Source organism: Beauveria bassiana, assembly GCF_000280675.1.
Source record: "Beauveria bassiana ARSEF 2860 unplaced genomic scaffold BBA_S00024, whole genome shotgun sequence".
In the NCBI taxonomy this organism is placed as follows: Eukaryota; Fungi; Ascomycota; class Sordariomycetes; order Hypocreales; family Cordycipitaceae; genus Beauveria; species Beauveria bassiana.
In genome coordinates, this window is record NW_007930859.1 from 100,918 (window position 1) to 126,810 (window position 25,893).

The following is a 25,893-nucleotide window of genomic DNA, read 5'->3' on the forward strand; positions in this document are numbered from 1 at the left end:
CAATGCAACCTTCTTCAAAGGAATACCGATGATATCTGTGTCACCACTCCGTCACCTGGAGGTTTCTGGCGTAACCTACGACATGCACAAGCCTACGAGCCCGCTCGATCTGCGCCGACCTTCTCCGCTGCCCTAGCCTCAAACTCAACTTCCATTTTGGGTAGCCGCGGTCAACACTCAATCATTACTTTTAGCTCATCGGCGGATATGAGATGGGGGATCGAATTGACTCTCACCGGCCTTACTCAAGGCTCAATTCGTCGGCGAATTCTTCCAGTCGCCAACAGACCATCGAGATCTACGACTCGGATATCCAAGTGAAACGGCCAGAGAACATGCCAACTAAGTCTGCAAAACGTTCTTGGAAAATTCGTATGCCGTTATGGCTCATCTCGATTGTTTTCCTCCTCGTGGCGGCGCTGCTTGTTGGGCCATACATCGGTCTGCACAGACAACACCTGGTCTATAAACAGCCTCCTACAAGCGAGCAGGTCGCCATTCCATTACACCCTCAGCTACATATGAACCGAGACGCAGAAACACTTTATTTAGACTGGGTAATCACCACCGGAATACGAAGCCCAGACGGTGTCCAAAAAAGAGTCTATCTTGTCAATGGTACGTCAACTACGTCAAAGGATAGCTCGTGATGGCTCGTACTGAAGCGACTTCAGGGGAATTTCCTGGACCTACAATTGAGGCACGCTCAGGGGACAGGATCACTGTGACTGTTCGCAACCGCCTCCCAGATGAAGCACTCTCACTTCACTGGCATGGTTTGCGACTGAGAGGCAACAATACCATGGACGGAGCCGTTGGCATTACGCAGTGCCCCATTCCTAGCGGGGAAGACTTTGTCTATGACTTCAAAATTGGAGCCGAAGAGCATGGTACATTCTGGTGGCATAGCCATCACAAGGTTCAGCGTGGTGACGGTCTATTTGGTGGACTGATAATTCACCCCCCACGGCATCAAGCACTCCCCCAAGACGACTACGACGACGTCCTTCTCATGATAGGTGACTGGTTCCACCAGCCACAAGCAGATGTACTCGAGTGGTATGCAGGATGGACAAGCCTCGGCGATGAGCCAGTGCCAGACTCCTTGCAAATCAATGGCCTTGGCCGATTTGATTGCGCTATGGAAATGCCCGCCTTTCCCCTCAACTGTACAGAAAGGTCCGTCGCAGAAATGATACCTATCTTTCCTCGCAGGACTGCACAAACGAGACTGCGAATAGTTAATGTCGGTACCATATCCGGTGTCACCCTAATGGTGGATGGCGCCACTTTACAGCCAATCGAGATGGACGGCGGATGCTCTGTACAATCACCTGTTGCAGATGCCATCGGCATACTGTACCCCGGTGAACGTACTGACTTGATGCTCTTGTGGAAAGACGACTTTGTTAGCGAGCCATGGCTCAACGTATACCTGGACGATGAGTCTGTACAACTCAATATGTTCAATCTAGACTTTGTCAGCTAACGCCGACTATAGAAACTACTCTCGACCTAATCCCGCCCTTATTGAAGAACAGGCTTTCCCAGCCCTGCCAGAGACGGTCAAGGTTACCAAATTTCAACGTCCTCGAGATCTTGCCGCGATCGAAACACGAATCGATCTTTCGAAGCTCACTCGCGAGGTTCCTACCAAGACATCTCTCCCTCCCGCACAGCAAACAATCTTGTTCTATCTCAAGACAATGATCAAGTCACACCTCGGTAACCGGCCACACGGTTACGTAAATCACACCGCGTGGGAGCCGCAATCTAGGCCACTTCTCTCACAGAGTCGGCGAGACTGGGATGAAAACCAGTTCTTCCCACACGTGCCAACCGCATCTGACCCTGTCTATGTAGACCTCGTCATCAACAATTTGGATGACGGGTCGCATCCGATCCATCTGCATGGCCATTCATTCTACGTCCTGTCGTCCTTTAGAGCCGAGGGCCGCGCAGGCTGGGGGAGCTACAACCCTTACGACCCAGCTAGCGTGCTGCAGCAGCCGTTGAACTTGCAGAGCCCTCTGTTCAAGGATACCGTCAATGTTCCCAGGCGTGGCCACGTTGTACTGCGAGTTTTGGCGGACAATCCTGGACTATGGATGCTTCATTGCCACATGATGGTCCACATGGGAACGGGCATGGCAGCGGGATTCCATGTCGGCCCGGCAGACGATGAACAGCATTTGTTCGCCATTGACCCGGCATCAGCCACTCTCTGTGAAGCTCCATACTCTATGGATCTATCCGAAGATACGGCAAAGTGATTATTACAAAGAGCTGGACTAGAGCCACACAATTTTTGTGACCCACATATGCCATGTTTCTCGGTGCCTTGGCAATGTCATATTGAATACGGGACAAAGTCGCTACATGAATTATTTGGCTATAAACCACTACTGCAAAGAGCAGGCACCTCGCCCGAGTCGCTCAGACGCCGGACGCTTCATTACGAGTTTTTCTTTTTGCTAGATCCGCGTAAAGCCCGTACCTACCGTGAGTGCCGAACGAACCATTTAACTTTAAAACGCCTCGTGAATGGCTTGGCCGCGGGCCTGGCAGGGCCGTTCACAACGTCATTAAACTGGGCCCCAGCACGCTCATTCGATGATGCCGAATCGAATCCAACCACGGGCTGGCTGTCATGAGCGCGAAAAAGCCTTATCCGATCCCGGCTTGCCCTGTACGGCATCCCGCGGCTGACGCTAAGATTCTAGTTTGCAAAATCTCTATGCGATGCGAGGACCAACCGGCGTCCTAATCCACCCATGTCGGTCAACTTGAAGTCAGAATTGGCAACGCTACGATAAAAGTCGAGAGAAGTTTATATCTCGAATCGGAATACGGCTATAACGGCAGGTATAAGTGGTGCTACCTAGGCACACGGTGGTCGACTGCGTCACAAAATACGACCCTCTCGAAACACCTTTGGTTATCAGCCTGCTTGGGCTCGCCGTCCACGACCAGCTTGCGAGCACACAAATTGACCGGCCGAAAGCCACCCAGAAAAGAATAACACAGTCCGCTTCTAAATATGGGCCATTGCATATTCTAACGAGACTACTGGCGCATCGGATCGTGGGTCATACTCCAGCACAGATGCCTTTGTGACCTCAGCCAAGACCCAATGCGCTACAATTTTCCTCCACAGCATGGCTTGGCACTTTTAATAATGAATGAGATTGTGACCGAATACAAAATGCCAACAATCCCAAATCGAGGTCTTCGGGTTTACTGATCACTGTCAGCCTGTAAATCGCACTACCTCCGCGGCTTAACTTACCATAGCAGACACCGAGAAGCACGAACGGTCTGGCGATTCGGATGATAGCCGCATCAATATGACTGAAGGCTACAACACAAGCTCTGCACGCAAAGAGCCATCGATTGAAAAGACTGGGACGAAGAGCAGTTTTCTCGACATGTTTGTCCTTCCGCAATGGACGGTTGGCGGCAAGCTGCTCGAAGGGAGGATGCTGAATAATTGCATTGGCATCATCGCATCCTGCGGCTTTCTCATGTTCGGCTACGATCAGGGTGTGCTGAGCGCGCTGCTGACGCTGGACGACTTTCAGAAGAATCTTCCTCTAATGACGCCCCGTGACAAGGCCAACCCCATCTGCTGGCTCGATGACGCTGCGACAGTCCCTGACCCTAATATGTGCACTGGGGATGCGAATACACAGGCTGCTGGCGTGGCCATTTATCAAGTTGGCTGCTTCCTTGGCGCCGTCTTGGTATTTTTCTATGGTGAATCTTGGGGACGCAAGTCGTCGACGTTCTGGGGCAGTCTGATCATGATTATCGGTACCGTTATGCAGGCTGCGTGCTTCGAGTACGGCCTCTTTGTCGCCGGACGCGTCGTTGGTGGCATCGGCAATGGCATGGTGACTTCCAGTGAGTAACTTATATGTTCTTTGAGTGTCACGCCCTAATCCTCACAGCCATTCCAACCTGGCAGTCGGAATGCGCCCGTCCCCACAAACGAGGCTTTCTGATTATGCTTTCCGGTGCGCTCATTTCGGGCGGCATCATGATTGCTTACTGGGTTGACTTTGGCTTCTATTTCTTGCAAGGCTCCGTTCGCTGGCGATTTCCCATTGCTTTTCAGAGCTTCTTTACCCTCATCGTCATGTGGGGTCTGATGTACTTGCCCGAGTCTCCTCGCTGGCTGGCCATGCACGGACGAATGGACGAAGCCGCCGCGGTAACTGGGCGTCTCCTTGGCAAGCCGATCGACCATGAGGAGACTCGACAGGAAATGCAAACCATTATCGACGGCATCGAGGCCCAAGGAGCGCAGGGCAAGTTCAACAACAAGGAACTACTCACTGGGGGAGCGTCGCAGAATTTGCGCCGCACGCTCATCGGTGTAGCTGCCCAATTTGGTCAACAAATTTGTGGAATCAATCTAATCACCTACTACGCGACGTTCTTGTTTGAAAATTCCCTGGGTTTCAGTGCAGAAATGTCACGCCTCTTGGCCGCCGCCAACGGCACCGAGTACTTTCTTGCCTCCTTAGTCGCCCTACCACTCATCGAAAGAACTGGTCGCCGTACCTTGATGCTATTCGGTGCTTTCGGTATGATGGCATCCATGACAATCCTTGCCGGCACTGTGTCTACTGGAACGACCCTCCCCAACGGTGCGCCCAAGCTCAACACCACCTACGGAGTGACGGCGACTGTTTTCCTCTTCGTTTTCAACACGTTCTTCGCCATTGGCAAGTCTACAACCTCCTACTAACTCGCAACCCAATCTAACTTTTGTCTAGGCTGGCTTGGCATGACTTGGCTTTACCCCGCCGAAATCACCAACCTCCGCATCCGCATCCAGGCCAACGCATTGTCAACCTGCTCCAACTGGCTGTCCAATTTCCTGATTGTCATGATTACTCCGCCGGCTTTTGCCAACCTCGGCTACCGCACATACATCATGTTTGCTGTTTTCAACGCTGCTATTATCCCCATGGTATGGTTCTTTTTCCCGGAGCCTAAGGGCCGCAGTCTCGAGGAGCTCGACGTCATCTTTGCCAGCGCCTACGTGGACAAGGTCAGCCCGGTGCAGCGCGCCAAGGAGATGCGTCACATTGAAGGCAGTGAGCTGGATAGCGAGCTGGACAAGTATTTTGGCGCGCATAATACAGCGGACCACGCATAAAGATGTGACGATGATCATTTGAATAGATATACCCCCTTGGCAGTTTCAATTTTATCCACGCCAGCGCTACATCCACGCAACTTTGAGCTGTGAATCGTGCTCCCGCGCAAGAACTTCCCCGTAAATCTCTGGTCTTCTCGCCTGACGATAACGAAACCCACCAGCCTTTTGCAGCTTGTCACGCGTGCACACCGCGACAGCCATGTCCTCGCCCAGGACTCGACACTCGGCCAGAACGTCGCCAAAGGGATCCAGCACCATGCTGCACCCATTCTTGAGCTGGTCGTCGTCCATGCCAATCGGGTTACTGAATACGACGTAAATACCATTGTCGTACGCCCGCGCCGGCAGCCACCTCATCAGCCACGCGCGTCCCTTGTTTCCGTCAAACTCGGCGCGCAGCGGCGCCGGGTCTGCGTCCCGCGCCTGCCACAGGGTCTTGTCGACGAAGCCGGCGCCGGGCCGAGCCGACGGAGTGCACATGGTGACGTGAGGTGCGAACAGAATCTCGGCGCCGAGCAGCGCCGTCGCGCGCACATTCTCGACGACGTTGTTGTCGTAGCAGATGAGGATGCCAGCTTTCCATCCGAGCAAATCGAACACGACGAGCTCGCGGCCGCCGCGCAGGTGGGGACTAATGAACGGATGCAGCTTCCGGAAGCGCGCAAGCAGACCGTCGCCGGACACGCAGACGTACGTGTTGTAGATGACGCTACTGCCGCTATCGCCTTCATCTTCGTCACGCTCGTAGAGTCCCGCGAGGAGGAGAATGTTGTGGTGGCGCGCGATGCTAATGAGCGCTTGCGTACTGGCGCCAGAGGGCACGGGCTCGGCGACGGCGAGGAGCGCGGGGAAGGAGAGGCGGGCGGCAAAGGTGTACCCGGGGATGCAGCACTCGTGAAAGGCGACGACGTGGCAGTGATGAGAGGCGGCAGAGGCGGCGAAGCGCGCAATGGTGGCGAGGTTGGCGGCTTTGTCGCCGGAGATGCTCTCAAACTGCACGGTGGCGATGCGCAGGTCGGCCACTTTTGGGGTCGCCATGATGTCGGGAATGGCTTTTGAAAGTTTCTGGCTTAATAAACGGATTATATCTGTCCTTTATAGACGTGGTGAGTTTGTTCTTGTTGGCGTGCGGCGCCGCTTCATCGTGGAGTGAGGCTGATACAAGAAGCGGAGTTGCCGTTTTGGGACAATGACGACCGTGGTTACCACGTGGTATATTCTCTTTTATGGTATTGTATGTATTTTCTTGTTGAATGTAACGATACATATACGGGACTTGTAATTATAGAGCGTCGTTTGGACATGTTAGCGCCAGACATTGGTCACGCTGGGTGATTGATAGTGTAGGCTGCGCCAACTTCGACATCATGGACGGCTGACACAGCACAGTATACGGTGCCAGGTCCTTGACTTGAATGTTTCATATTTTCTATCAGCCATTGAATGATCGGCCATGTATGCCGGCTTTATCTTGACGCGCATTGTCATGTTACTCCAACAACACCGACGTTTGTCGAGTCAACGCGCCCCCTTGCATTCAAGTCGCCCTTGCATGCAATCTCGGCTCGATGCCGAAGCCACCTTGTTGTGGCAAGCTAATGTTTATGTGGCTCAAAATCTGGCAAAGTCATCAACTGCCGGATATTCCTCAACAAAGCTCGCGATTCCATCAGCTGTAGCGCTTTGGGTTGACCAGGGAACCATAGGCAAAACGGTGACAGTGAGTTGCAAAGGTCAAGTTAGACTCGACAAGAGAAGACAACTGCCATCCCGTATGTTATTTGAATTGATGAGTTGGTCAAGCATAAGGAGAATGTTGCAAAAAGCAGACAAGATCATCAAAACAAAAAGGAATATGCCCATTTATGAAATCAGTAGCCACACTGCAGGTAAGCATTACTAGTGCTGATTCTGATTTACTAGTGACTAGTGACGAGTTGGCAGCGTCTTGCTAGGCAGGAAATATAAAGGCGGAATGCACATCATATCCCCGCACTGACTCGTAGCAAATACCTCTCGAAATTTATCAGTCTCAATACCCGAGACATACAACCAAAATCGAAAATGGCCGAATAAATGAAGCAAACATCAATGACGCAAGGACCCGGCTCTATTGACCATCACCTTGGCGGATGGCGGCGGAAACTGTTCCATTCCCAAACGGGCAGGTAACATGGACATCGTCTCGGCCAAGACAGCCCAAGCCGTGAACCGGGCTGGCAATGGTACCATTGAGGGCAGGTAATCAAGCAGTCGGTGGATGATGTGTCACGCAACGGAGTGCCTATAAGTGCACAGCCGTCGTCGGGGCTGCGGTCTGAATCTCCCTCTCATCATCGTTACTCGGATCATTTTTAGCATCATCCTTACAGGAAGCGATGAAAACGAAGGTGTGCATCGCATTCGTTGTGTCCGTGGCTGCTGCCCATGGCATCCAGGCAGCTCAGTTACCTTTCCCTGCCAAGTCGAGCGGTGAGCGTCTTCTTAGCTACAACGAGACGACGCCAACCCCTCGCCTGCGACCCAAGACGACGCAGGTTACGTGGACGTCGACCGGCGGCGAAGATGGGCAATACATTTCTCGCAACGCTGACGGCGACCTGGTTCGAGAGGACATTGTTACGGGCAACTCGACAGTCTTTGTCGAAAAGAGCCAGATTCCCGATGACATGGACGACTACTGGATCAGCGCCAATGGTCACGCAGTCTTATTCGCCGTCAATGCCACAAAGGAGTACCGGTCTTCATCATTGGCTGACTATCTTATTCTCGATACCTCGACGGGCAAGACGCGCGCCTTGGTCGAGAACCAGGCTGGCGACATTCAGTTTGCCCAATTTTCGCCCACGGGAGACTCGATTGCGTTTATCCGCGGAAATGATTTGCACGTGCGCGACAGCAACGGCACCGTGCATCGCATCACCACAAATGGCGGCCCGGATCAATTCAACGGCGTGCCTGACTGGGTGTACCAGGAAGAGGTTCTTTCCGCCGCTTCGGCACTCTGGTACTCACCCGACGGCAAGTTTATTGCATATCTCAGCCTAAATGAGACGGGTGTCGGCACATACACGATACCATATTTTATGAATGGGAAAGAGTATGCACCCGTTTATCCCAAAGAGCTGAAACTGCGATACCCCAAGGTCGGCACCACGAATCCCCGCGTGAGCCTTCACCTGTTGGACGTGAAATCGAGGGAGAGCAAGAATATTCCCATCGATGCCTTTGGAGATGAGACCATTATTGGCGAGGTGGCATGGGTCACCAAGACGCACGAGAAGTTCATCTACCGTGCCTTCAATCGAGTACAGGACCTTGACAAGCACATTACCGTTGACACCAGCACTGGCGAGTCCAAAGTTGTCCGCGAGCGAAACGGTACCGATGGTTGGTTCGAAAATGAGAAGAATGTTCGCTTTGCTGGTAGCTTGAGGGCCAATTCGAACTCTACCTACTACGTGGACACCTCTGACGAGTCTGGGTGGACGCATCTTTACCTCTACCCTGTCGAGGGCGGTCAGTCTATCCAGCTGACCTCTGGGGACTGGGAAGTTCGAAGCATTAACAAGGTCGACACAAAGCGAAAGACGGTTGCGTTCGTGGCATCCAAGCGTCATAGTACCGAGGCGCACCTCTACAGCGTATCGTGGGAAACATGGAAGACGACACCACTTGTTGACGACTCAAAACCCGCCTATTACGGCGCTTCCTTTTCGAAAGGTGGTGGATATTATATCCTTTCATACCAAGGGCCTGAGATACCGTACCAACAGCTTGTGTCAATCAACAGCACCACGCCTCTGCGTACGCTCGAGAGCAACGAAGCGTACTACAACAAGACACAGCAGTACAAACTTCCCAACACGACTTGGTTTGAGCTACAGCATCCGGATGGGTTCTCACTGAACGTTCAGCAGAGACTGCCCGCCAACTTTGACCCCGGCAGAAAGTACCCGGTGCTGTTCAATCCCTACGGAGGGCCCAACTCGCAATCCGTCAAGAAGAGCTATGCCGGTCTCAACTGGGCCGCGTATATTGGATCCGACCCTGAGCTCGAATACATCACCTACGTTGTTGATAATCGTGGAACGTCTAGCAAAGGCCGCAAATTTCGGTGCTCCGTAGTCAAGCAGCTTGGTACCCTGGAGGCTGAAGACCAGATTTGGGCCGCGCGCGAGCTTGCCTCTCGATTTTCTTACATCAACATCGACAAGTTTGGCATGTGGGGGTGGTCGTTTGGCGGTTACCTCACGTCCAAAGTTGTTGAGGCCGACTCTGGTGCTTTTACGTTTGGCCTCATCACGGCGCCCACGGATTGGCGTCTGTACGATTCTGTGTATACGGAGCGTTACATGAAGAGATTGGAAGACAACGAATCAAGCTACAACCAGACGGCGGTCCGTAATGTCGATGGCTTCAAAAGCATTGCGGGCGGTGTCGCCATCATGCATGGCACCGGCGACGACAATGTTCATTACCAGAACACGGCGGCGCTCGTCGACCTACTGGTGGGATCTAAGCTGTCGCCTTCCAAACTCAAGGTGGTGCCTTTTACCGATAGCACGCATAGCATTAGCTATAATCAAGCGAGCACCTATCTATATAGATTCTTGACGGCCCGACTGTGGGATGAGGTGCAACGAAAAGACAAAGGGCTAGTGCACCAATGGAGTCGACGAGAGAGGGCATAGGCGAGGAGCGACACTGGGGACAATGCACATTTGACCTAATAATACGACATTTAAACGAACAGAAGGAGAAATTTGCGATTGTGGAGTGCGCATAAAAAGTTTCGGTCTTTAATCAGGTGTGGCGTGCAAGATTTGACAGCCATGGCGCATATTAGCCGCCATCTGCCACGTCCAAAGTTAATCTTTATAATAAACTGGCAAAGCTCCACTATCCATGGTTTGTGGCATAATAGTGTCTCGAAATTGCGGCTTAAATGACCTTTGGCTTACTTTAAATTTCGCAATGCTCTGGGTAGATTCACTCATCCTTGGCGAGCCAAATTCGTGGCTTGTTGATGGTATCCTTTGCCCAAAGAAGAGAATCTATCCTCCGGTGGGGTTCCTTCCTGTAAAATCTTGAAACCAGGACTTTGCACGAAGACGATCCTTCGGGTCGTGATGCCGTCTAGGTGATGGCAAAATTCAGAGTTTGGATAGTGGCGTGCGCAAGGTTAGATGGCGTCTGCGGGTGGTATTATGTCTTGTCGAAGTAGAAGACGGTAAACTTTGCAAAATAATCTGAAACCTTGATAATTCTTTTAAAACCACAAGCATCCCGCCGTGTTATTGCAGGTTGCGTACCGGCTAATCTCGAACTGTTCCTCTTCTACGACTAGATTTCTACGACTAGATTTCTACGACTACAATTCTACGACTGCATAGCGCAAGCTCTTGTAGCAATTTATTCAACTCACACGACAGCCCTTGATTCTTCTCAGATACCAGCTACAGATCGCCACGATGCGCTTGTCAATTTGGCTCCCCGCGGCTGTGACCGCCTTTGTGATGCCCTTGGCCGCCATCGCTGCCGAAGGGCCCATCTGGAACTACACACCTGCGACTGTGGAAGAAGAAAAGCCATATCCGCTCAAAAATATGCTGACATGGAAGTACTACAAGAAACCCACCACATTCTACTACAACCTGACATCGGACACCGCTTCCGACACAAACTGGCTCGGCGTCTTCCACGACTATGGCGGCTTGCCCGTCAACGGCACCAAAGGCATGGACCCTGCCCTCTGGGTATACGCTCCAGGCGAAAAAGGCACTGTGCGCCTCGAGACGGAAAAGATCCCTCCAGGTCCCTACAAGGCCTATCTCATGGCAAACGACAGCTACGTGCCCATTGTGCCGCCCGTCGACTTTCACACGGGCAAGCAGGACAATGTGCGCTTTTACACCCTCATTCAGACGATTCGGCCCGCGCGCATCGGCGAGTACTGGACCTACGACATGAGCGGCATGGTCAACATTGCCAGCGACGTCAAGAACTTTTACTTTCTCATCTACTGCAACGGCGACCACTGGGCGCACTCGACCAGGGGCGGCATCCTGTTCGGCAGGCCGACGAAGCACTCCCGGCGGCCGACGAACCTGGCCGTCAAGGTCAAGACGCGTCGCGGCTTGCACCACTACATTGAGGTGGTGATTCCCTTGCGCAAGGCCCACGAGCCGCTGGCGCCGCGGATCCGCGTCATGAGCCTGAATCTGTGGCAAGGCGGCAAGAACGTGGACGACTTTCACGCCAGGCAGATTCACCAGATCAGCAAGGCCGACGTCGACGTCGTCAGCTTGCAGGAGACGGAGGGCACGCACGCGCTGCGGCTGGCGCGCGGCCTCGGCTGGTATGCGCACCAGACGGCCGACGTGGCCATCATCTCGCGGTACCCCATTGTCGAGACGATCAACGCGACGACGAGCAAGGCGGCGGCGGTGCGCATCGCGCTGGACGGCGACCGCCAGGACGTCATCGTCTGGGCCGCGCATCTGAGTGAGCGGCACAGCAGCTACGGCCCGTACGGCTTCTGCTTCGAGGGCAAAGACGGCGCCGCCGTGCTGCAGGCCGAGCACGACTCGGGCCGCGTCGCCGAGGCGCGGGAGCTGGCCGCCGCGATGAAGCCATATCTCGCCAACGCGGACAAGGTGCCCGTGCTGCTCGCGGGCGACTTTCACTCGCCGTCGCATCTTGATTACACTGAGGCGAGCGCGGGCATGCACTGCGGTGCCGGGGCGGTGGATTGGCCGGCGTCGCGGATCATGGCCGAGGCGGGGCTAAAGGACGTGTATCGCGAGGCGCATCCGGACCCGGTGACGCATCCGGGATTCACCTGGTCGATTATCAAGAAGAATAACACGGAGCATGGGGGTAGGCCGGAGCCGCAGGACCGCATCGACTTTGTGTATTATGCGGGCGCGGGGTTGCGCATGGTCGACTCGGAGCAGTGGGCCTCGGACATTCCAAAGCCAAAGATGTTTCCTAATCACTGGAAGAATATGTGGCCGTCGGATCACCGGGCGCCGGTGACGACGTTTGAATTCATTGACTCGGGCAAGGACAAATCTTGATGAACACAAGGGGGAGGGGGGAAAGGCTGGGGTCCAAGTCTGTTTTGGGGTTTGAGCGACAGTTTTTTTCTTCTTTTTTCTTCTTTTTTTCTTTTTTGTTTTTTTGTTTTTTTCTTTCTTTCTTTCTTTTTTTTTTCTTTTATTGTTGTGTTGCTTTATTTTTCTTCTTGTCACATGAGGTGATGCCGAGAGTAAAGGTGCTTTCTTGGCGTTTTGGGCACATGGCGCTTGGGATTTGATGGTGGTTGCAGATTAGACACGCATAAGATGGCATGAAATATTGAGATGTAAGAACTCGAGACAACACAAAATTATAGAGATGGGTATCAGCATAATATAAACCAACTTTGAATACAACATGATTTGACTCGTGACAAAAGTCTTTTGATTGTGCATTGTTTGCTGTCACAAGTCGTTACTTGGCCAAGACCTAGACCCAAGCTTATTTGCAACGCCAATTTCTTGGCGTGAAGCCCGAAGAATTGACCATTTCGCAACGGCCTCTGCCCATTTGTTCTTGGCGCCTGCTTCTTCGCTGAAAAGCCCGTTCTTGCGCCGCCCAGCATCAGCGGCCGCTATAATTAATGAAAAGCTAGCGAGACCTCGGCGCCAACCTTGGCCAAGCCGCTGGGCCAAGCAGCAAAGCTTGGCTCTGCGTTTGCTGACGACTTGGCTCCCAAGAAGACGGTCTACATATAGGGGGCGATCGCTGCACCCTGATTTTCTCCGGAGGAGAGGGGAGAGAGAGAGACGAGGCGATGCTCATTTTCCTTTGATTTTTTTTTTTTTTTTTTTTTTGGGATATCGACATGCGCTCTGATCGCAATGACAGTCATGGGTCGGTCAAGTCGGAAGTTAGCAGGGGGCACGAGGCCGATACCGAAGCCCAGCTTTTCGCCTACAGTGACGAGCGTAAGCTGGGAGTCGTGAGCGTGTCTTTTCTCATCATCAATAAAATGATTGGAACTGGAAGTACGTGGTTTCCTGTCAACCCAGACCTTGGGCGACGATGCTAACCAACGACCGGGGGAGCAGTATTTTCCGCGCCGGCGACCGTCTTCAGAGCGACAGGCTCGGTCGGCGTTTCCCTGATTCTGTGGTTCGTCGGCGGCATCCTGGCCTTTTGTGGCCTGTCGGTCTACCTCGAGCTCGGTCTCGCCATTCCGCGCTCCGGCGGCGACAAAAACTACCTCGAACGCATCTACCGCCGCCCCAAACACCTCACGACGTGCATCCTCGCCGCGCAAATGGTGCTCCTCGGCTTCTCCTCGGGCAACGCCATTGCCTTTGGGCAGCTCATCGTGGACGCGTGCAGCTCGACCGTCAGCGGCGAGACGTGGGCCGCGCGCGCCATCGGCATTGGCTGCGTGACCTTTGCCGTGTTGCTGCACAGTCTCCTCCCGCAATGGGGCGTCCGCCTGATGAATGCCGTCGGCATGTTCAAGGTGGTCGTGATGCTCGTCGTCGCCTTTTCGGGCGTGGCCGCGCTGGCGGGCTACCGCGGCACCGACGACCCGCACAACTTTGAGCACTCCTTTTCCCGGGCGGACATGGCGCGGTACGGCGGTGCCGGCGGCGGAGGCTTCCACGCATATGTCAACGCGCTGCTGAGCATCACATACACCTTTAGCGGGTGGGAGAGCGCCAACTATGTGCTGAGCGAGGTGCGGAACCCGCGCCGGACGCTGGCGATTGCGGCGCCGCTGGCGGTTGGAATCGTCACCGTGCTGTACATGCTGGCAAACATTGCCTACTTTGCCGCCGTGAGCAAGCTGGATCTGGCAACGTCGGAGCTGCTGGTCGCTGCGCTCTTCTTCAAGAACATGTTTGGGAAGAGCGCGGCGGCCAAGGCGCTGCCTGTGTTTGTGGCAGTCAGCAGTCTTGGAAGTGTCTTGGCGACGAGTTTTGCCCACTCGCGGCTGAATCAGGAGCTGGGAAAGGAGAGAATACTGCCGTTTGGCAGGTTCTGGGCGTCAAATAAGCCTCATCACGCTCCGGCGGCGTCGGTACGTACAGCAGTGACCGACCACGACCATTGCTAACTGATAAGCTCTTACTTCACTGGGCAGTCACCGTCATTGTAATCGTTGCGCCGCCTTTAGGCTCCTCATACGATGCAATTATAGAACTGTAAGTGCTACTTTTGACGACCGTCGACGACGAGCTAACAGGACAGGTCTGTGTATCCCCGAGCATGGATCAATATTCTGCTGACGGCTGGATTGATTTACCTGCAATGGAACAAAACGGAGCGTTGGAAGTCGCCGTGGCATACATATCTGCCCATTTCGATTTTATATCTGCTGGTCAACGGCGTATTGATCGTAGGGCCCTTCATTTCGCCTTCTGCGTCCTCCCTCAGTCGAGAGACTTTCTTTATTGTGCCTCTTTCGTGCCTTGTAGTGTTGGTGTCTGGGATTCTTTATTGGGCAATATGGATAAAGATGGTGCCTCGCGTAAGAGGCTATCGAATAGAGGTAGAACGATCCTTTGATTGCGATGAGGTTGTGCGATATCGCCGTGTCAACTTTTAGACTCATAAAAGAGGACAGTGATTGTCAAAGTACCAATATTGAAAATAAAGCGCCTTAAATTAATGTGAGATCTTATCGATTAATTCGTTGATAAATAGCAATGCATGCCATCACCGTTCCAGTGCCAGTGGGGCAAACTTTTAGCTGTCTGTAGCTTCAGCAAATACAACTTCATCCTTGCACACTACCATGGACGGCCTCGACGAGTTTGAGAAGCAGCTTGCCGCCGACAAAGCCAAGCGCGACCGCCGCGACGATCGCAAGAAGCATCATCACCGACATCACGACGACGATCGTCACCGCCGGCGCCACCGCGACGAGGACGACGACCACAGACACAAACGGCGGCGGCGGTCGCGCGACGACGACGATGGCTCACGACACAGGCACAGAGACGGCGACAGACACCGGGACCGAGATCGCAGCGAAAGACACAAGGAGGCAGATGACAAGACATCGAAAGATGCTGGCAGCGAGCTCGTTCGAGATGCATGGATGACGGCGCCGTCCGCCCTCGATATTGAGCACATCAACCGGCCGGCAGCCAAGGAAAAGACGCCACCAAAAGAGCCAGAGCGTGTCATCTCGGTGCGCGAAATTAATCGTGGTCTCAGCCAACAGACTGCCGCAGCAGAACCATCGACCGAGCCAAAAGAGCGCGTGGTCGACTACACATTTGGCGACTCGGGGTCCAGCTGGCGCATGACCAAGCTGCGCGGCGTGCATACCATGGCGGAAGAGACGGGGCGACCGGTCGAGGACATTGCGATTGAGCGCTTCGGCAGCTTGCAGGAGTTTGACGACGCCAGAGAAGAAAAGCAGGAGCTAGATCGGGCCAAGAGCTACGGCAAGGGCTACAGCATGAAGGAAAAGCCGACTGGCGATTTTTACAAAGAGCGTCTCGCTAAACAGAAGCCATCGTCACCCCCTCCACGACAACCTTCCCCTTCACCACCCGCAGCCACGGCCGCCGCGACCGTCGTCGCGCCAATGGACCAGACTGCGTTAAACCGCCTCCGCGCGCAGCTGATGAGGGCCAAGCTCCGACGGGCGCCCAACGCCGCGCAGCTCGAAGAAGAGTACAACCGCGTCGCTGCGGGCTTTGCCGCGTCTGCATCCTCGGCCGCCGCGCAGCAGTCCGTCGTGCTCGGCGGCCAGGACAGCCGGCTGCTGGCGGGCCACATCCGCAACGAGGTCAAGACGGTCGACAACACGCGGCGCGGGCGCGAGCGCGGCACCGTCGTCGCCAACGACGACATGACGATTGACGACATGCTGCGCGAGGAGCGGCGCACCAAGGGCCAGGCCGGCGGCGAGGGCATGCGTCTGGCGGAGCGCATCGCCAAGGACGGCAAGTTTGACGACGACCTCGAGTACATGGACGAAAACGCCGAGAAGCTCGCCCAGCGCGTGCACAAGAGCGAGATGAATCTGAAAAACATGGCCGTCCACGAGTTTCAAAAGCTGAACCGCATCCTCGAGACGTGTCCGCTGTGCCACCGCGACGACACGCAGACGCCGCCGCTCGCGCCCGTGCTCGCGCTCGGCACGCGCGTGTTCTTGACGCTCGCGACGGAGCCCGAAGTGTCGTCTGGCGGCGCCGTGATTGTGCCCACGACGCACCGCCGCAACCTGCTCGAGTGCGACGACGACGAGTGGGAGGAGCTGCGCAACTTTATGAAGAGCCTGACGCGCATGTACCACGCTCAGGGGCGCGAGGTGCTGTTTTACGAAAATGCCGCGGCGCCGGGACGACACCGCCACGCGGCCATGAGCGCCGTGCCGATTCCGTATGCCGAGGGCGCCACGGCGCCGGCGTACTTTAAAGAAGCGTTTCTGTCGGCGGATGAAGAGTGGGCGCAGCACAAGAAGATTATCGATACCGGGGCGGCGGCGACGCGGCAAGGACTCGGACGCATGGCGTTTCGAAAATCCATTGCAAAGGAGATGCCCTACTTTCACGTGTGGTTTACGCTGGACGGCGGGCTCGGCCACATTGTGGAAGATGCAGGGCGCTGGCCGCGCGGGGACGTGTTTGCGCGAGAGGTCATTGGCGGCATCGTCGGCGCGGAGCCGCACGTGGTTAGGAAGCAGGGCCGGTGGCAGAGAGCGGATCCGAGGGTGGAAGGGTTCAAGAAGGAGTGGCGGAAATATGACTGGACGCGGGTGTTGACTGAAGATGCGTAGAAGCTAAAAAAAAAAAAAAATTGTTGGGGAGGCGAGAGAGAGAGCGAACAAGGCGAGTTATTCTACGAGAGTAAGCGGGCAGAGTTGGCCTTGATGGCCACGGTGAAGCAAGAGTTGGGGTATATGATTAGAACCATAATGATGCGGCTGGTCGTTATAATGCCTATAATAACAGATAACAATCATGACATGCTCCGGCTTTCCCAAGCAAGCATCCAAGCGACGACATTAAACAAGTGAGATAGAACCGCCCGGGGTAAAAAATTAAAAAAAGAAATGACAACATCAGTGCCGTCCGTGATAAAAAAAGTACTCTAATCTTGGGGATATCCAACACATAATACCATAACAGATCCAAAGCGACAATGGCAAAGAAAAAAAAAGGTAGGTTACAAAAAAACCCGTCAGCTACCGCTGCAATGTCCGCCGTCCACGCTCTCGCTGCCGGGAATCATCTCCCGTCACACGCATCCAATCCTCCCACTCTTTGCTCATCTCCATGAGCACCGAGCCCATGACGGTTGCGCTCGCCATGAGCCCGTGTCCCTCGCCCTCAAGAACGCGCACCTCACACCGCCGCATGCTCTTGCCCAGCCACTTGACATTGTCGACCGGCACGCGATTATCCTTGCTGCCGTGATGAATCACAACAGGCCGCGTTATGTCCACGTACCGAAAGCCAATCGTCTGTCGGCGCTCCAGACACACCAGCAGGTCGACGGCCGGGTTAGCACCCGTCGTGGCGAGATCCCAGATGGCGTGTGTCAGACGCGTGTCATACGTAACTTGGCGTTCCTTGTCCGCGGCCTCTTCCGGATCCGCGCTCGCATACATGCTGCTTTGTGGTGGGTGCATGCGGTCCATATTCTCCGTGGCGTCAGGCGTAGGGACGAGGCCGGCGCCATCACCCCCATCCAACGTCGCCAGCTCGGCGTGTTCTCGCTCAGAGGGCGTGACGCTACGGCCTTCTTTTCCACTACCTTTGCGCTTAGTGCGTCGGCTCGTCTTGGGCAAAGAGCTGGTAATGGACGAGCTTGTAGCGCTCATGAAGCTGCTGTTGGCGGCTTTGAGGATCGGCGTGGGCAGCGCGCGGAGGATTCGCTGGGATGTGGGAAGGGCGTGGGTGGGCGGTTCTTGCGACGAACCAAAAACGTTCATCTGCGAAGGAGGGATCCATGGCGCAAGAAGATGGATTTTGCCTCGAATGTGTTGCGGCATGCGGAGGGCGGTCGCCAGGGCGTAGATGGCCCCGGCAGAGTGAGCAAGTATGGAAAACTTTGTTATCTTAAGAGCCTGGCAGATGGCATAGACGTCATCTAGACATGTTAGCGAAAATCACAATTGGGAGCAAGGCATAATACCTGGCCAGCTCAGTGGTGTCGTGGTACCGTCGGCGTAGGGTTCGCTGTCACCGACGCCTGGACGGTCAGGAGTAATGAGACGCAGCTTCAACGTCAAAGCCAGCTCGTCGTAAAATGTGGTTATGTACCGTGTCAGTCCCATGCCGACGCAGCAAAAGACGGCGGAGCCTTCGGCGTCACCGACTTCGGAAAATGAAATCACCCTTCCAGTCTGCGGGTGCTTGATCTTTTGTGATAGCCTCGGCGAGCATAGGTACGACTCGACATTGTCGTCGATGGAGTCTGCTGACAGAGGTCGCTCATACGCAATGGAATGAGTTGTTCGCTCGGAGTGTTCACTCGTGCGCGAGGGAGCCATGGGAGCAACACCAGACAGACGCTTCAATTTGGAACCGCTCCCTTTTTGGCGCAGGTCGACGGAAGGAAACGGGCTCAAGCGGCCGTTTGTATTGTGCTCTCGCGCATACGCTCGGCGGCCGTTGGAGATGGCGGGCGCGGGGGCTCCTTCGTGGTCAATGTCGTCGAGAAAAGACTTTTGTCGGTAGTCGGGGGACGGCTCCGGGCGGCCATTCTCACGCTCGTACTGATCGTCGAGGGCTTGTGTAACGGCGGCATACTCATCCACGTCGAACAAAAAGGAGCGTCCGGCGTCGGACTCGCCGCGCTTATGGTTTATCCGTGGTATGACACCACCGCGGCTGTACTCTGCACCCTCGGGTATGGGGCCTGACTCGCTATTCTGCCTTGACCGGCGAGCGCTGTTGCGTTTCTTGTGTCCCGGCTTTCGCAGGCTAGATTCACGGTTGGGAATCGCTTGGATGCCGCTGAAGGAGTCGCTCGAGCAGCGAACGTTGGTGTGACCGGGCTCTTCGCGGATGGCCGTCTCGGCGAGAAAGGGATCGGCTCGTCCGCCGCTATGGATGCTGCTCGCAACACTGGCTGAAGGCATTGTAGCACCGGGCCACTTGCGGTCAATGTCCTTTTCTCGAAGGCGCTCTTTGGAGCTCATATACAACATCTCCTTTTGGCGACGACCGGTCTTCTTACCCCAGCTGTCGTGGGAGCGACGCGGACGCAGCTCAAGATCGGGGGCAGATCCGGGCTCTATGGAGAGGTTGCCGATACTTCTAGTATCATCATTCCGAGAGGTCAGGGAAGCAGAGGACGAGGCGCGAGAGAGGCTGCTCCCACGAAGATAGGACCGGAAGCCGTCGGTAGAGGAGGCTCGGGGGCTCTTGGGACTGGTCACGGAAGAGTAGCCGGAGGGTGGCTTCGAGGTGCGGACAACGGGGGATGTGGCAACGTCGTGTATGAGGTCAGTTGTGTCGGAAGAGGCGGCTGTTCGAGTGTCGAATCGAGAGGGACTGGGCAGGCCGGCAAGGGGGAGCGAATCGAAGTGGGAGGTACTGAGGCTGGAGATGAGGTCGGAGATGATTTCTGGGCTGCCGCCAGGGTTCGGCTGGGTAGCAGACACGGAAACTTTGGATCGAGTGCTATTGGAGCGCTGAAGAGCGTGGCGATGAGAGTGAGTTCGGGTCGGGACGGCGATAGGGGGACCGTCAGACGGATCGCGCTCCATGATGCAAGGAGGAGGGAGGTCAGGAGGGAGGCGTTTCGCTAGGCATGCGCGCCGCAAAGGAGCCACAATGGAGACGACACGGGCTGGTGTCTCTTAGGCGGACGGAGCGGGTTAAGAGCGGATGGACAGTTATAGTCGACGAATAAAGCAGGGCGAGTGGCGATGCGCTGGCAACGTCGCCGGCAGCGTTGCGTGCATGTCAGACTACTGCGCGACAGAGGGGAAGTAAACAGCGGCACGAGAGACGGTCTTGGATTTTTTTTGTCCTTGCCTCCAAGAGCAGAAATTGTCCAAAATGCGAAGCCTAGCAAGCCAAAGTCTGTGCGGTGCCTGGATTGCCGGATTGCGGGCTGCTCCTGAGCTCGGACGCTGTCTGGCTATCAAAGCAGGGATGCCGGTGCTGGGTCGCAGGGCGAACGATATATGCAGGCCGGTCTATAATGGAGCAAATGGAGGCGCGGCCCGATGTTCGCGGGGCGGCAATGTGAATTGGCGAATTGTCTTGATGATGATGATGGAGGGAAACGCCAGGGGGGGAGGCAGAAGAAGAGGTGATTTGACTAGTCTATACACGAAACGACAGACAAGTAGGCGCTGCCAGATATAAGCGTGATTCCGACAGCAACCAACTAACTACCCAAGTTAGTCAGTTGACTAGCCCGTTACAAGTTGCCAACAGCCTTGAGAAGAGATAAACTAAAAGGTCTCGTGTCGAGGGGCGTTTGGGCTAAATTAGCCACACCCATGAATCCATGCAGGTACAGAGTGGTATTGCCCCTGACGTGCAAAATTGGACGTCCCATCACCGCCCACCCCGGCATGCACTATGCAGCCATAAATAAGACATAAATAACTACCGCACGCTCCGTGGCGTCATCATATGCATCTGTTGCAGAAATATGCAGCCATCTCGCCGCGAGCTTAGTGAGTTCGCCGAGCTCGGCCAACAGAGCCAGCTTCATACGCGGAAATGCATTCATTTGGCATGACAAGGTGTAGGAGCCACTTAGGTTCCATGATCGGTTCGTACCCGCAAATCACAGACAGAGCACGGGAACGAAACCTTCGACATGGCGCCGACCGTTGGTGCAACCCGTCATGAGGGCCGTCCTGCGCGACTTTGCACCCGCGCTGGCAAAAAAATTCAAGTCGAAAGCCAAACAATTGCAAAAGTAACGCATTGGGCAATTGAGTGCTTCTAGTCGAAATCATTCGACAATCAAATATTTGGCTCAGGAAAGAGATCGACCTTGGTTGTCGATCGCATTACCCATCTGGAGCAGTGCGGGTGAGGCAGATGCAGCACAATGTATCTTGGTGGCGGGTGAACAGGAATGTGAGAGCCAGCATTCCTATGCGCGGTCCACGGCGAATTCATTCTCAAAGTGAAGCTGTCTTGCTGTCCCTCGGAGAGTATCTCAGACTCGCTCGGCCCATAGCAGAGCCTGTGGTATCCAAAGGATTCCGAGACATAGAGGCATGAGATCGTAGGGCGGGTCATGGCGAATTGAGCTTCTCTTTCTTCTCCCTGCCCCCTACTCTGCGTCGCATGAGTTGATGTGTCTTCATCGGCACATGATCCCACATTGGACTCATCGTCGCACTAGCTTTGCAAAAGCTTGCCACAATTACGGAGACGTGAGGCAGAAAGGCTCCGAAACTAAATGTGTCGGCCTTTTTCCTTTCTCTTGTGATGGCTCACAGCAAGCTGTTCTGTCATGACTTCCAGCCTTTTGGCTTCTTTCGTGATCTGAGACGAATAAGTCTTGGCGAGACCGTTGGGATCGGAGGGGCATCTCCGAATTCGGCTGGAGCCGTTTCGGCAGTGATGCGGCTCGCCGCTCATGCCACAATCTGCAGATCACTGCCAATCATGTCGGCAGGTAAAACTGTGATTCAGTCTTTCGAGCTCTTGCGTCTTTGCTGTCTTGTCTAGGAGTCATGCTTCTCCCTGTCGGTTTTGTTGGCTTGATGCACAACAAACAAGCAGGTGAGGCTACTCGATCAAGCCATGATAATCTGGTATTGACCTGCTACGTGGGGAATAGGTATGAGTTCCGAGACCTCTCATAAGATTTCCATCGGTCCTTTGAGATCAGCCAAAATACCCGCATAGATGGGAGTCCAGTATCGGGCCCCAAATATCGCGAGCAGGCTGAGTGGCGGAAGCAGAGGGTTGACGTACACGTTCACGAGTGTCAACCGCCATTTAATTTCAGCTCTCGTACTCTGCTGACGTGGAACTGCACGCCATCGAATTTGATGCAGGATTGAAAGGTACTCATATATCCATTATTTCCCAGTCATGCCATTCACAGTGTTTCCCATGATTTTATGCCGGCCGTCGCCGCCAGCCGGCAGCTTTTTCACAAACGACCGCCATTGATCTCTCCACTCGCCCAAGTCCCCTCTTCTTCTCAATTTCGCCGAGATCCCCTTCGAAAACATTCGGTGCCGCGTTGCAGGAGAAAGAATTAGTTCTTTCGTTGCCGCACCGTTGCTATCTGTCGCATTACGCAGCTCCTTTTCAGTACCTTTCCGATTCTGCACAGCCCTACACACAAGGCTGCGGAGCGTCCTCAGCTGATGACGCGGAGCCACGCACCGAGCCTGCTAACCATCCAGAAGGATTATATCACAAGTTCCAAATAACCATCTACTTGGCGTCAGCTATTCAAGTTCAACCCAACAAGAAAGACCGCATTCCATCACCATGGAGACACTCATCTCGATACCCCTTGTCCTTGGGCGCGAGCAAACCCTTCACATCTGGCAGAAACCGAAAAACAGCGGCGGCGGACTGCTAGCCACTCTTCAATCTCTCGCCAGCAGTATCTCGCGCTCCGGCGCCATTCACGTTCAGCATGTGTCCGCCAGCACACCTGCCGTGCTGGACGTCTGCGCATATGAAAAGATGTCGCACAACGTGACGAATAAATGCTCCGACAAGACGCAGACGATTGTGATCAACACGGTCAGCGCAGAGCCTGTGCAGATATATCTGCGCTGGCCCAAGGGGTCCAAGGAGGTCGGCTTAGGGCGGCTGCATCTACAGTCGGGCGACTACAACATCAATCTGGAGCTCGATGCGCCCAGCGTCCCGGCCACGGCCACGCACTTGTCGCTTGCCGATGTCGATTTCGTGCCAGCGCGAGAGTTTATCGTGAGCAGCAATAGCGGCAACGTCAGTGGCCTATTTCCCATGGAGGACGTCCTCGACGTATCCACCAACTCTGGCTCTGCGAACCTGACCCTTGTCCCGTTATTCGACAAGCCGTCTCACGCGAGCAAGCTGTCCATCAAGACCAACTCGGGCAGTCTCCGCATCAATGCAGCCCTCGACGCCGTCAGCGCGCGCACGCACTTTCCTAGCCGCGATTCCAGCATCGTGCTGCAGACCTCCTCGGGCGCCATCCGCAGCGTCCTCGGCATGACCCGGTTCACTACGACCAAGTCCAATAGTGGCTCGCAGCATCTCACGGCGCTTCTCGCGGACCACAGCCCTGATCGGCGGTCCGATTTTGCGAGCACCACCAACAGCGGATCGCAGAATATCACCATTGTCGCAGCTGCCGCCGCCGCAGCCGCCGCACCAGAAGAAAAATCGGCGGGCGCGGAAAAGGCAGACGAGACGGGGTTCGTGTGCAAGCACAAGTCCAGTAGCGGCAGCGTCCGCGTCGCCTACCCAGACAGCTGGCAGGGCACGGTGGAGGCGTACAGTAATTCGGGGGGCGTGGCGGTCGTAGGAGAGGGCGTCGAGACAGACAAGGTTCGCAATCGAGTGACGGGCGTCAAGGGCACGCCGATGCACCACACGGAAGTTGGCGCGAGCTCGGGGAGCATCTCGGTCAAGTTTGGGTCATCGTAGTGAAAAGTACGGAGAACGGCGAAGTCAAATTGGGTCCATGTCAGTGAAGGTGGTAAAATTCAAGAATGCCAAACACACAAGTCGCCTTTCTCGCTGTCTCGAATCAACTGAAAAAGAATGTGAGATGGATGGCCAACGACGGATTGTGTCCGCTCCGGCTGGCACAAGTTGTGCACCACCGAGAACAAAATACAAGTACGCTCAAGTCTTGAAGTCTAGATATTTAAAGATGGCACAAGCTTTTCCTGAAAGCCAAGCCAATTCTCAGATAGAGGGGAACACACTCGCTAGAAACGACTGTATAGTCTTTGAGCATCTATTCAAGCTGTTATAATACCACGAGGACCTGTGAGAACTCTAATAAAGGGGTAGTGTCGAGCTACTCGAGCAAAAGAGAGGATAGCTAGGCTGGTACGGAGCCGTATGAAAAGTCGACCGATTCATCAAGCGAGTCACAAAGACTGAGTGCAAACAACAATGACACTGAACTCGTATTAATGAGAATATTTCGACGTGCAACGTGATTTTGTGCAGTTGAGATGCAACATATCCACACATCACGGAGCTGTCTGTCCAGCCTAACCCTGTCCAAGATGCAGCGAGTCTTGGGAATGTTGTTCAAGTTCATCAAGACGCTGACATGCAGTGTTGCAATTCGGGGGTCGGCCATATTATCTCGGCAATCTTAACCGCTCAACATTCATCGTCCTCCTTTTCATTCTTGGGATCCTTGAGCGCGCAACTGTCCTGCTTGCTGTTGTTGTTGTTGGCGATTCGATTAGGCGCGCCACGAAGGTTCCCCTGAACCTTGTCCTTGGTGGCGGTTTCTTCCACCAGGAACCAACGGACTTGGGTGCTTATCTTGGAGAAGACGGACATGGCGTTCAAAGCCAGGGCGGCAACATGAGGCGAAGCCATGGAAGTACCCGAGTGGGTTATGGTCCCAGTGTCGCTCTTGCTGGAAAGCGAGGTTATATCGTCTCCAGGAGCCAAGATATCAACACTGCTTCCAAAGTTGGACCAGCTCACAACGTTCCAGTTAGGCCCAATCGCTCCAACGGTGAGGGCCTGACGGGCTGAAGCGGGCGAGCATTCCTTGGCATTCATGGCTTCGTTGCCGGAGGCAACAACGACTAGAATACCGGCTGGATTTCTGTAGCTCGCATCACGGCGAGAATACGCCCTGTCAATGATGGTGTTCATGGCCTGGGAGCATTCCACTCCGAGTGATATGTTGATGACGGCATTATTGTGTCGATCCTTTTTGGCAATATCGGCAATGGCCTGCTCCAGGCCCTTGATAATTGTCGCCGTCGACGTCAGTCCTTTGTCGTTTGTGACCTTGACGGCGACCACCTTGGCAGACTTGGCCACGCCATACGTCTTTGAAGCAACAATGCCAGCAACATGGGTGCCATGGCCAGTCGAGTCTGTAAAGTCGTCCTTGCCGTCGCTGGTCTGGTAGGCAGTCCAAAAATTCTCAGCACGACCCTCAAACTCCTTGTGTGTAATTCGGATCCCCGAATCAACAATATATGCGTAGTATGACTCGCTGCTGGTCCAGGATTGATAGTAGTGTTTGAAGTTGCGGAGTATATTCACAATGGCATACTTGGGCTTTTCGCGATGCGAAATGGTCCGCAGGTTCCAAGGCGCCTTGAGCTGGACTTGAGGCTCGGCCGCTGGGGTCGGACCGGCTGAAGCCAGCCCCAGAAGCGTAGTAGCGAGCACCACTGAAGGTTTCATATTGCAAAGTGCTACTTTTTTGTAGAGAGTAGGGAGCGACTGTTTAGGAAGTAAACGAATGAAAGTGTTGGCCGCTGACCAGACTGGGGGTTTAGCTATACTTGGGGCGGGCGGGCCGCTTTATAAGAGAGTTGCGCAACCAACGGCTAGACTTCTTCTGTCGTGTATGCTAAAAGAAACCTCTAAAGAGAGCAATAGCCTTGTTCCGGCTGTCGCTCGGCCTATAATGAGCACAGAAGCGACAGCCTAAAATGAGCACAGGAAGAATTCAACATCTTGACCAAAATAATGATTCGGATGATAAAATTACGGACCAGGCACCATGCGCGATATGCTACCGTCCAAAGGGCCGCGCACGAGCTGATG

General features: G+C 54.5%; 10 protein-coding genes across 10 annotated transcripts; 7 read left to right on the forward strand and 3 right to left on the reverse strand.

Moving 5' to 3' along the window:
* Positions 1-212: 212 nt before the first annotated feature.
* On the forward strand, positions 213-2,273 carry BBA_07311 (ferro-O2-oxidoreductase; the record flags this gene model as incomplete). The annotated part of the gene is made up of 3 exons (XM_008602408.1): positions 213-618; positions 675-1,446; positions 1,502-2,273. The coding sequence occupies 3 exons, from the start codon at positions 213-215 to the stop codon at positions 2,271-2,273; spliced, it is 1,950 nt and encodes a 649-aa protein (XP_008600630.1).
* Positions 2,274-3,347: 1,074 nt separating this feature from the next.
* On the forward strand, positions 3,348-5,167 carry BBA_07312 (sugar transporter; the record flags this gene model as incomplete). The annotated part of the gene is made up of 3 exons (XM_008602409.1): positions 3,348-3,903; positions 3,951-4,652; positions 4,782-5,167. The coding sequence occupies 3 exons, from the start codon at positions 3,348-3,350 to the stop codon at positions 5,165-5,167; spliced, it is 1,644 nt and encodes a 547-aa protein (XP_008600631.1).
* A 66-nt stretch (positions 5,168-5,233) lies between these two features.
* Positions 5,234-6,208, reverse strand: BBA_07313 (Nitrilase/cyanide hydratase and apolipoprotein N-acyltransferase; the record flags this gene model as incomplete). The annotated part of the gene is made up of 1 exon (XM_008602410.1): positions 5,234-6,208. The coding sequence occupies one exon, from the start codon at positions 6,206-6,208 to the stop codon at positions 5,234-5,236; it is 975 nt and encodes a 324-aa protein (XP_008600632.1).
* Positions 6,209-7,343: 1,135 nt separating this feature from the next.
* On the forward strand, positions 7,344-9,864 carry BBA_07314 (extracellular dipeptidyl-peptidase Dpp4; the record flags this gene model as incomplete). Its single annotated transcript, XM_008602411.1, has 2 exons — positions 7,344-7,395; positions 7,529-9,864. 2 exons carry the CDS (start codon positions 7,344-7,346, stop codon positions 9,862-9,864), a joined length of 2,388 nt encoding a protein of 795 aa, XP_008600633.1.
* Positions 9,865-10,644: 780 nt separating this feature from the next.
* On the forward strand, positions 10,645-12,252 carry BBA_07315 (endonuclease/exonuclease/phosphatase family; the record flags this gene model as incomplete). Its single annotated transcript, XM_008602412.1, has 1 exon — positions 10,645-12,252. The coding sequence occupies one exon, from the start codon at positions 10,645-10,647 to the stop codon at positions 12,250-12,252; it is 1,608 nt and encodes a 535-aa protein (XP_008600634.1).
* An 809-nt stretch (positions 12,253-13,061) lies between these two features.
* On the forward strand, positions 13,062-14,294 carry BBA_07316 (amino acid permease; the record flags this gene model as incomplete). Its single annotated transcript, XM_008602413.1, has 2 exons — positions 13,062-13,224; positions 13,288-14,294. 2 exons carry the CDS (start codon positions 13,062-13,064, stop codon positions 14,292-14,294), a joined length of 1,170 nt encoding a protein of 389 aa, XP_008600635.1.
* Positions 14,295-14,975: 681 nt separating this feature from the next.
* Positions 14,976-16,973, forward strand: BBA_07317 (cell cycle control protein; the record flags this gene model as incomplete). Its single annotated transcript, XM_008602414.1, has 1 exon — positions 14,976-16,973. The coding sequence occupies one exon, from the start codon at positions 14,976-14,978 to the stop codon at positions 16,971-16,973; it is 1,998 nt and encodes a 665-aa protein (XP_008600636.1).
* A 408-nt stretch (positions 16,974-17,381) lies between these two features.
* BBA_07318 (hydrolase-like protein) lies at positions 17,382-19,913 on the reverse strand (the record flags this gene model as incomplete). Its single annotated transcript, XM_008602415.1, has 2 exons — positions 17,382-18,289; positions 18,335-19,913. The coding sequence occupies 2 exons, from the start codon at positions 19,911-19,913 to the stop codon at positions 17,382-17,384; spliced, it is 2,487 nt and encodes an 828-aa protein (XP_008600637.1).
* A 2,713-nt stretch (positions 19,914-22,626) lies between these two features.
* Positions 22,627-23,781, forward strand: BBA_07319 (uncharacterized protein; the record flags this gene model as incomplete). Its single annotated transcript, XM_008602416.1, has 1 exon — positions 22,627-23,781. The coding sequence occupies one exon, from the start codon at positions 22,627-22,629 to the stop codon at positions 23,779-23,781; it is 1,155 nt and encodes a 384-aa protein (XP_008600638.1).
* Positions 23,782-24,474: 693 nt separating this feature from the next.
* On the reverse strand, positions 24,475-25,527 carry BBA_07320 (subtilisin-like protease PR1F; the record flags this gene model as incomplete). The annotated part of the gene is made up of 1 exon (XM_008602417.1): positions 24,475-25,527. The coding sequence occupies one exon, from the start codon at positions 25,525-25,527 to the stop codon at positions 24,475-24,477; it is 1,053 nt and encodes a 350-aa protein (XP_008600639.1).
* Between the last annotated feature and the right edge of the window lie 366 nt (positions 25,528-25,893).